General features: G+C 41.9%; 1 protein-coding gene across 2 annotated transcripts in view; it reads left to right on the top strand.

Annotated features, from left to right (window-relative positions):
* Window positions 1–9841, top strand: part of LOC107086505 (glucose-fructose oxidoreductase domain-containing protein 1) — a 40589-nt gene extending 30748 nt beyond the window's left edge. For both annotated transcript variants that reach the window (XM_015377492.1, XM_015377493.1), the window contains exons 2-3: window positions 7492–7685; window positions 7809–9841. In XM_015377492.1, coding sequence (XP_015232978.1) covers window positions 7492–7685; window positions 7809–8543 — 929 coding nt within the window. In that variant the 3' untranslated portion in view covers window positions 8544–9841. The remainder of the gene's footprint in view (window positions 1–7491; window positions 7686–7808) is intronic.
* The last annotated feature ends 223 nt before the right edge of the window (window positions 9842–10064 follow it).

Here is a 10064-nt window from a genome sequence, read left to right as displayed (position 1 = left end):
GGCTGGTCCTTGGCTGGTCTTTGGGTCACTCTTGGCTGGTTCTTGGGTCACTCTTAGCTGGTTCTTGGGTCACTCTTGGCTGGTCTTTGGCTAGTCCTTTATAATTCCTTTTTAAACATCAATCTTTGTACTAAATTATATTCTTTCTTTCATGATTTGTGGACGTTAAGATCTAAAGATACTTTAAGACCAGGGTACCTCTTTGCTAACAGTGCTGCAGACATACAGGCCCTATGGAGAAGGGTGGATTACAGCTAATCATCCAAGATCAATCATTTTGTCTTATCATTTTTCAAATTTTTATTCCCTCTAACTGAATATTTCAACACTGATGTGTCCTACGATGGCAGCCCACTGCTCCCCAAAGGGACGGGCTAAACACAGAGGAGAACTTCTCCAATGTCAGATTAATAAAGACCAATTATTAATAAGTGTGAAAACATAAAAAGAAAACTAGTTTTTTGTTTTGTAATGAAATGTAGTGAAATCTGGACTGAATCATCCGATGCTGAATAGAAGCTCTTTTAAATCAAAGCTTTAAGACAGAATAAAGGTCGTGTTGTGAGACCAGGACAATCGTCTCATTTAATGAGTTTGTTTCACCCACTGTAACCATCCTTCACTTACGACAGACTGCCGCTGGACACTAAATTTGCCTCCGTTATTATTCTCTGTTTTTGTTATTATAGCAATAATGTGGTTGTTTCTGTTACTCCTCTTTATTAAACATCAAAAGAACAGAAAATGATGCTAATTCCTCTGAGCTGTTTAAAATAAATCCAATGATTTTATATTGGAAATAAGGAAAATATACAATAATATTTCAGGTCAGTTTAGTAAATATTTGATTAAATATAAGAACTATTATATTACAGTATGGGATTTCCATCAGATCGAGGTGGGTTTGGGTTTTTTTAACTCCTGAACTTCTCTCTGCAGAAGCATCCCAGATGGTTTGTTCATCTGATCGACTCTTCTAGCTTTTCTATTTCTATCCAGACGAAGGGGCCTTTTAAATCAGGCAGTCCACATTAGGCTTAATCCACACTCTTCCACTGCATAGTGAGTTCCAGCTGTTCCCACTGCGTCTCGTTGCTGATGCATTTTAATACATCCTATCCACGCTGCTTTTAGCTGGATTAGCTTTTTCTGAAATAACCAGAAAACATCAACTTTTGAAATGATCAAGGGCTTCACCCTTCGTTTAGCCTCCATTTTTGCTGTATTAAAGTGGGACTTAACATTAACCCGGCCTGTCCTTCCTCACATCAACCTTTTATATCCTCTGTGTTGCAGAATCAGAATAGGTCTAAACCTTTTACTGCACATATAGCATTATCTCTTTGCTCTGCGGGCTGAGGCAGGTGCGTTTGAAGCCGTGAATATTGGCGAAGTACATTCTTTTGAGGATCAGAATGTTCACATTTTGGACAAAGAAGACAGGTGGTTTGAAAGGGGCGTGAAGGAAGCCATTTACGTCAAGAGAGAAAAACCAACCCTAGACAGAGGGGGTGGACTCAGGTTCCAGCTCTCAAAAAAAACTACAACGCAGCGATAGAGTTGATTAATTCACGCTATCATCAAAATCCTTATCGCTAATTAAGTTACAAAGACATCTGGCCTGGTCAACAAGGCCAACAATGACCCCAACGACTCCCTTTTTAGAGACAAAGGCCAGTATCGGGTATTGCAGGATATCAAAGACCTCAACAACTCCCCAATACTAAGCAGTGGACCTGTTCTTCTGGTTCTATTTGCATGTTTTCTAAGCCATAACAAGGCATTTGTAGGTCCACTCTATAAAGCCTGGAACTCAACGCTAATCCAGACATTTTGAGATTAAATATCTCCTGGATGGTAAGGCAAAACGTTCAAACTTGGAAAACAACGTCCAGTGTTTTTTTTATGTTTTACTGTTTTGGAATGACTATGACCTGGATAACTGAGAATCTTCACCATCATAGTTAACATCGCCATTTCTATCGGTGGTGCCTCCTGTTGCTGTTGGCTGATGAACCACATCTCCTCCCACAGTCGCCACACACATGCAGCCGTTGATGTAAAACACATCAGATAAGCCCAGTCCTTACATTTACTCACGCTTGTTCAGATGAAATCGGATCTCCTTTCGCAAACTGAGCAAATAAATAATTTGTCTGATTTGAGTTGATACTGGGATAAAGGCCCTCAAGTCTGACTTTTTTTAAACTGTCCTGCCGTTACTGCCCTATATGGAAGCGCAGATTGCAACTACCAACCCGCTCTGCAGTTTAAATGAGAAAATATTGCCAGATGGTGGGTTCATTACGGTAATTTAAGCAACCATTCTCATTATGTTGATGACATCTTTGTATTTTTTATACTTTGTCTATAAAGCAGCAAGTGCTTGAACCTTCTTTCCCCTCCAAATGTTACAAATTCAGGAAATAATTTGGCATAAACATAGAAGCGCTTAAACATCATAAGCTGCCATATTTCCAATTTAATTTGACTTTGTAAAGTAAAGCCATTTTTAGTGAAAATCTGGTGGGTTTTTTTCCTCTGGATGAATCTCCCTTTCAGTTTTCTAACCAGTGTGTAGAGCAAACCTTTTGTTTTCATAAAATTATTACTTGGCTAACTCTACAGGTCCAATTCTTTAACACAGCAATATAGTTCAGTAACAATCTTCCATCAAGCCGACTTTTAATAATCACAAAGTCAAAGTTGCGATTCTCTGGCAGGATTATGTTGAGCAGAGAGGAAGGAGAAAGTGATTGAAATGGATCAGCGTGTGCAGATGAGGTAAACAGCTGCGATGTGGCCTAGATCATGGTCTGGGGTTGTACCAGTGTCTCATGGCTAAGCTCATTTAATGCAAACCTTCAAAGTCACCTCTTCTTGATGGACGTCCAGGTCGGTTGTTTCAACGGGATCAATTTAAACCCTAACGAGAGCAAAGTGATGCTGGCCTGAAGATTTCTGTGTAATATTTCTAGAAATGGTCGCAGAAGTCAAAGCTTAATAATTTTGATTGCTCAACACATAACTCTTCCTTTTTAAAGAGGTATATCTATAAACAGACTGTGTTAAAACCTTGATCTTTCAAATCTTTGCTTCCGAAAATCAGAAGGTCATTGCTGATTCGACGGGACCTCGGTAGACATGTTAGTATGTTTATTAAAAGTGCTATGTTAAACGGCTCTAGTTATGTTGTAGCTACTTCATGAATGAGAGAAAAACAGCAGATCTATGAGGAATCTACCAATTAACCAGTCCTCTGTGTTCCTGCTGAAAAAGAAGGAAAAATAAGGCGATGGTTCCTCTGTTGTTTCTGGCTTTGTGTGTCAGCTCCAGCTGCTTACTGGGTGAACTGGGTCAGACGGATTTATGCCCTGACCTAGCCAATTGTAGGTAATAGCAGATTATTAGGTCGCCTCCATATTTAAAACTGTTTGCTCACCCGTGACCCCTGAGGCACGACTGCAGGAAAAGCAGCAATTCCCACTTTAAACACGGCATGATGTCAGAGCTGCCAATGCAGGACATGTAGAGCAGGCATCCCCAAAGTCGGTCCTCGAGGGCCCCTGTCCTGCAGGCTTTTAAGGTTTTCCAGCTTCTGCACAGCTGATTTTCATTGATTGCTGATTAACAGGCTTTTGCTGAAATGCAATCATTAGAATCAGATGTTCTAAAGCAGAGAAACCTCTAAGACCTGCAGGACAGCGGCCCTCAAGGACTGAATTTGGGAATGCCTAATGTAGAGGTTTGGCATTCAGCACGGTCACCCCTAATGTAGGAGCAAGGAAGGAAATGATTAAAGGAAGGAGGAAAGTAAAGAGAAAAAAACAACAAAGAATTAATGAATAAAGGAGAAGGAGGAAAATGAAGGATATAGGAAATGAATAAAGGAGAAAGAGGAAAAGAAAAAGGAAGGATAAAGGAAATGAGTAGTGATGGTGACATGAAGCCTCATGAGGCATTGAACCGTTTGGCCAAATTGCTTCAACGATCCCCACAGTTCATGAGGCTTCATGTGAACATGTCACCACCTACTGGTGGAAAGCAGAACTACAGTTTTAAATAAAATCAGTGATTTTTTTTGCAACTGTTTTTCTTTTTTCCCCCTTTTAAGTTCCCTTTAAATTGTTAATGGTTGGTGTGTATAATAAAATCTTTTGTAAGTTTTTTTTTAAGTGTAAAATTTATTAGAACAATCATTTAAGGTGCACAGTTTTTCTGCCATTTTAGTGAAATAAACTAAAGCAGACAGTGACAGTGTTTGCACAAATTGGGTAATGATGAGCCAAATGAAAGGTGTTAGTAATTTTTATTCAAACATGATAGTTTTTCCATGTTTTTTTGGTTTTAATCAGGTTGGAAGTTGTGTTTAACTTCTAATTTACCTAATTTACCCAATCTATATTTTTACTCGTTGGGGCAATGCAAATTAGTCTCATCAGCCAAAATATTAAGTTTAATTGCAACTTTTAAAAGTCAAGGACCGGTCTTGATCCATCAACCTCTAGAGTGAGAGCCTGTGTCTTAAAGATTACGCCACCTATGTAAATAAACGTAGTGAGGAGAAAATACTTCTAAATACTGACGTGTTGACACTGGCTTTGTCCGGTGGTTTGCTCAAATTTTGATCATTACATTGTTTATTCAAACCAAATTAGCTTTAAGCAACTAGATTGGTTGTTTTTCCAACCAATCTATTCTTAGAATCTATCCAAAGTCCATCCAGCTGACAGAAGCTCTCCTCCAAACTCCCACATCTTGACTGAACACTGAGGCTGTTTAGATGCCTGTCAAAATTCTTGCGCTTTCTGAACCGCTTCCCGAAGCGGTCACCTGGTATCACGGTAGCGAGGCCTCAGAAGTCACCAATTTTGGCACCGCCTCTAAATGAATCACGCCTCGAAACGCACTTCTGGGAAATGCCCCCTCCATTACTCGACACACGCCTCGAAGCCTCGGCTCATCTCATAACATCACTAGAAATGAGTAAAGAGCTGATAGAAAGACGGAATAAAGGGAAATTAATGAATGAATAAAAAAGGATGAAAATAAACATTGAAAAGGGAAAGGATGAAAAGAAAGAAAGGAAGGGTAACGTTTAACTTTTAACAACAAGTGTCAGCTAAAAATCACTCTAATGAGGAGCTGGTTACATTGTAATTCTCCTTCATCTGACGCAGTGTAGAAAATCTTTTTATAACTCGACAACTGTTTAGAAAACATGCCTGTTTTCTAAACTCAAGTCAACTCAAACTTTATTTATAAAGCACATTTAAAACAACTGGGGTTGACGAAAGTGCTGTACAGGAATCACAGTTAAGGAACGTAAGATAAAAACTGAAGGCTAAAATACATAAACACATAAAAATAGAATAAGATAAATCTTTGGCCTTATGCTTCTGACGCATAGCCTCTGCAAACGTCAAATCTGTCTCTCAAAAAAATCCTTAGACGGTTGCAAACCAGAGCAGACCTCAAGCTGAAGCGAACAGACAAAACTCGCTGTGATTGGTCCTTGGTTTGCCTTTCCGGCTGTCTGTGTGGTCGTCCTTGTTTCGGTGCCGGGGAGCGCCATTTTTTAAAACTGAGGAACAACTACAACGGACAACTACGACAAAAGGTTAATCAAGGAGGTTTGCTCCATTAACAGAACCTGTTCCTCTTCCATGTCTAGCAACTCTAGATCTATATCCCGTGGCTGTGATATCTTGCAGACACGCCTTTGTTGTTTTTGAAGATAAACACTCCCGCCGGCACTGCCGAAGTTCTCGCAATTTCTCCAATAGGCTCCCCGTTGCGCTTTGGTGGGAAACTGCTGTGCTTCTCTAGAAATTTCAGACCGACGGTGCAGAAGCATAGCAGCAAAACTGGTTAGCGACATCTGATGTGTTCGGCTGCAGAGTAGACTTCTGCAACCGAACACATCAGATGTCGCTAACCAGTTTTTCTACTTCTGTTATGGCAGTCTACTATGCCATAACAAGGCCTGTTTTTGGTCCTCTCAATAAAGCTTTGAACTCGGCGCTATTGCAGGGGACCAAGTCACCTTTCCTGGTCAGCAAGGCCAGCAATACCCCTAACAACCCCCCTTTTCAAAGGCATAGACCAGTATCGGGTTTGGCAGGCTAACAAAGAACTCAACGACTCCCCATTACAAAGGGGCAGAACCATTCTTCCAGTTCAATTTGCATGTTTTCTAAGCCAAAACAAGACTTTGTTGGGCTACACTATAAAGCTTGGAACTCAGCTCTATTTCTGACATTTTAAATGGAAAAAGTTTCCTGTAAGGGAAGCAAAACTTCTTCAACTCAGAAACAAAGTGCAGTGGATTGTTTTTCTTTTACATTTTTGGAATGACTATGACCTGGATGACTGAGAACCTTCACCAGCAATCCAATTAATAATGTATAAAAACAAGTTTGTGGCGTTTGATTTTTAACAAGACGCTTATATAAAGTCTTCTACTGGGGGGCTTTTTCCCCCCCAAGTTTTCCCATCCAGGTGCAAACTGGACAGTTTCGGAGATGTCTTTGGTTGATCACTTTTGTGCAGCTGTGGTAAAGGGCTTTCTGGTGAATAAATCCATTCTCTGTGGGTCCAGTTTGTTCAGGGAAGCAAGGATCCAGGATCAGTCCTCTGGATCCGGTTGGTTCTGTAGGAAAAGAAAGCAAGAGTGAAGGGAAAGAGAAAGGGAATGGAGGGTAAATAAATAAAGGGAAATTAGGGAGTTAGTGAGTGAAGGAAGGAAGTATATGGGGAAAATTTAACGAGGAATAAAGGAAAGTACTGGAAATGACTAATAGACACTTTAGCTTCTGATTACACTTTACAGGTTAGTGTGGAAAATGTGTCGCAGACAGCCCCACTCATCACCACTGCCCCAAGCGTTTCAGATCCACCCTGGATTCCTGATACCATCTGTCATATGAAGCTGCGCTGCTGCTGCTGTTTTTCTAAAGTCTTATTTTCTCAGTTTTCCTCCCACCGCTGGCCGTCTCCTCTGGACAACACTCTAATTATGTTTCCTACTGCGGCTAAAGCTTCTTTCTACTCTTGTTTTTATTTCCCTCTGCTGAGCCGCCAGCGATACCAGTTGATCTTATCTACGCTCCATGATCTTAGTGATCCTATTAGGGTTTTTTTCTCCCGGTTGGCCACAATATATTAATATAACCAAATATATGCCACACATTTGTTTACGTTTACACGTCTCTGGACTCTGAGGGGAAATCCTCCACAGCTCCAGTCATCTCAGAGTCAGCTGCTGAGGGAGTTGCCTCATTTTGCAGCGATCCATTGTTCCCCTGATGGGAATTGATGTTTTCGTGCACAGGAGGAAATCTGTAGACGTCGTTAAATCCACTCAAAGTGCTCCTTGCCTCTCGCACCTTCAGTTGTACCTCAGTCTCATTAAAGATCGAGTAAATAAATCAACCGATTCTCCAGCTGAGGAATACAAATCAGTTTCTGTTTTTTCTTTTTTCTTCATAGGTATTGGCAAGAACGTCATTTGCGATAGGACCGCCACTCCTCTGGACGCTTTCCGGATGATGTCAGCTGCCCAGTACTATCCAAAATTGCTGAGCATTATGGGAAATGTGCTGCGTTTCTTGCCGGCCTTTGTTCGGATGAAGGAACTGCTGGAGGAAGGGTACATCGGAGAGCTTCTGGTCTGTGAGGCCCAGGTAGGACCTACAAGCAAAACGCTTGCTGCTTGACCTTGAGATATTTGCACTGAATGACTCAATGAATCACTTTGGGTTTCTTGTTGCAAAAAATTAAAAAGAATTATCTGTTGTGTCCATAAGGTCCACAGTGGCAGTCTCCTGGGCAAGAAATACAACTGGAGCTGTGACGATCTGATGGGAGGCGGCGGATTGCATTCGGTGGGCAGCTACATCATCGACCTCCTCACCTTTCTGACCAGCCAGCGTGCGGTCAAGGTCCACGGCTTCCTAAAGACGTTCGTCAAGCAGACGGACCACATTCGGGGCATCCGGCAGATAACCAGCGACGACTTCTGCACGTTCCAGATGGTGTTGGAAGGAGGCGCCTGCTGCACCGTCACCCTCAACTTCAACGTCCCCGGAGAGTTTCGCCAGGAGGTGATCGTCGTGGGGACCGTGGGGAGACTGATGGTCACCGGGACGGACCTGTACGGACAGAAGAACAGTGGTGGGAGCGCCGGCGGTCCTGAGCTCCTGCTCAAAGACGCCACTCCTCTAGAGAAGTCCTCCTTGCCGGAAAAGGCCTTCAGCGACATTCCGGCCCCTTACCTCACCGGGACGATCCGGATGATCCAGGCCGTGCGGCAGGCCTTCCAGGACCAGGACGACCGGCGGACCTGGGATGGGCGGCCGCTGACCATGGCCGCCACTTTTGAGGATTGCCTGTATGCTCTTTGCGTGGTGGATACAATCAAAAAGTCCAACCAGTGCGGCGAATGGCAGAACATTGTGGTGATGAAGGAGGAGCCGGAGGTGAGCCCTGCCTATTTGATCAGCGAGGCCATGCGGCGCAGCAGGATGTCGCTCTACTGTTAACATCTAGACCTAAACCGCGGCCTTGGTCTAGTTTAAAGTTCTTCCACTGAGCTGCTGGATTCAATCTAAAACTCGTCTCTAGGTTTATTTAATTGTGCATTATTACTGTTACAGAGTTTATGCCAATGTGATGCAGATATCTGTGGTTTTGCTGCCTAAAAAAGTTGGATTATTAACAATCAAACTTTGTATTTATAAAAAAGCTCCTTCTGTTTTGTTTTTTTATTGTTATATTTGTTAAGGACTAGAGTCCTCCTGCTGGATGCAATTGTAAACAGACTAGTTGTCAACAGAACGGCATTGGAACCGCTTACTGGTTGGCTGGTCAACCACTAACGACGGCTTGTCAGGGATCTGCGTCTGTGTCGTCCCGTTAAGACGAGTCTTGATGGGTTTTAACCACCCCTGCTTGAGCAAATAAGTATTGTGCGTCTTCTCCCTGCGTCCCTCCAGCGACTCGATGAATAGGTGTGGAAACACAGTACCGTACACTGTGGATCCCAACAAGGATAGCCAAGGAAGAACCGTAATCTTCTTAAAATGTGCCGCTCCGTTCTTCTTCTTCTTATACTCTCGCTAGTTTTACCAAGTGAATGTCTGAAAAGTCCGTGCGCTTGATAGTTTCCGTCTGTTTACCGTTTATTCTGCTGTGTGAAACAGTGGAAATAATAAATCTGGAGGCTTTAACCTTCTGGTTGATGTATGCAATAGAAGAAGGCTTCGGCCTTAGACCAAGGGGGAGATCTTATGCCTTTATGCAGTTGGCTGTGCATTAGCCTTTAGCTCTGTACGAGTGATGATACTTAGATTTTACCCTAATTTATTGCTTTCTATTTTTGTTTATAAGTGTAGCTCATATTTAATGCTAAGCTAACCTTGACTGCTGCTGCTGGTGATTATATTCCTGTCCAACATGCCTGAACGTTCAGTAAAACTGCAAAGTTTTCAACCAGTGAAACATGTAGCACAGTGTGGTCAACCATTGACATATAAACAAATATATGAGGCTCTATTACATAAGGTTGGGGATATTCTCTGTTTTTTTGGGCAGGGGGGTTATGTCATTAGGTCTAGTGTATCCAGAATGACAAACAGTGTTATTTAATTTTTTACGTTCACTCTGCACCCTGTCATCGAAGATTATTAGAAAGGTCTTACCTTACCTGGCTGAGTCTAGGCTCATCTTCAACAAACTTTTGGGGTTTTTTTTGTTTAAGGGTTTTCATTTTAACTGAGAGTCAGAACTTGTAAGTCACAAGTTCAAAATAACAACTGTGATCCTTCTTAAAGTCGTAGGGAAATCACTGGCTTAAACATGTAAATAAATGTACTCTTTATCAGACCATATTGTCCGAAAAGTTAGAAAATTTCTGTTTTTTTCTCCATTGTTTTATGCAGGTTAGTTATACGTCACCCTGAACATCTCTGGCCAATCAGATATAAATCCAATAATCTGTTAATCACTTTTTTTCGGTCGTAGCATCTTAATTGTCGCAGCTAATATACGCAACGGTTTAAATA

This window comes from Cyprinodon variegatus, unplaced genomic scaffold (genome assembly GCF_000732505.1).
Source record: "Cyprinodon variegatus isolate N-32 unplaced genomic scaffold, C_variegatus-1.0 Scaffold155, whole genome shotgun sequence".
Classification (NCBI taxonomy): Eukaryota; Metazoa; Chordata; class Actinopteri; order Cyprinodontiformes; family Cyprinodontidae; genus Cyprinodon; species Cyprinodon variegatus.
The sequence above is the reverse complement of the archived record's forward strand: the minus strand, read 5'-3'. Positions and strand labels throughout refer to the sequence as shown.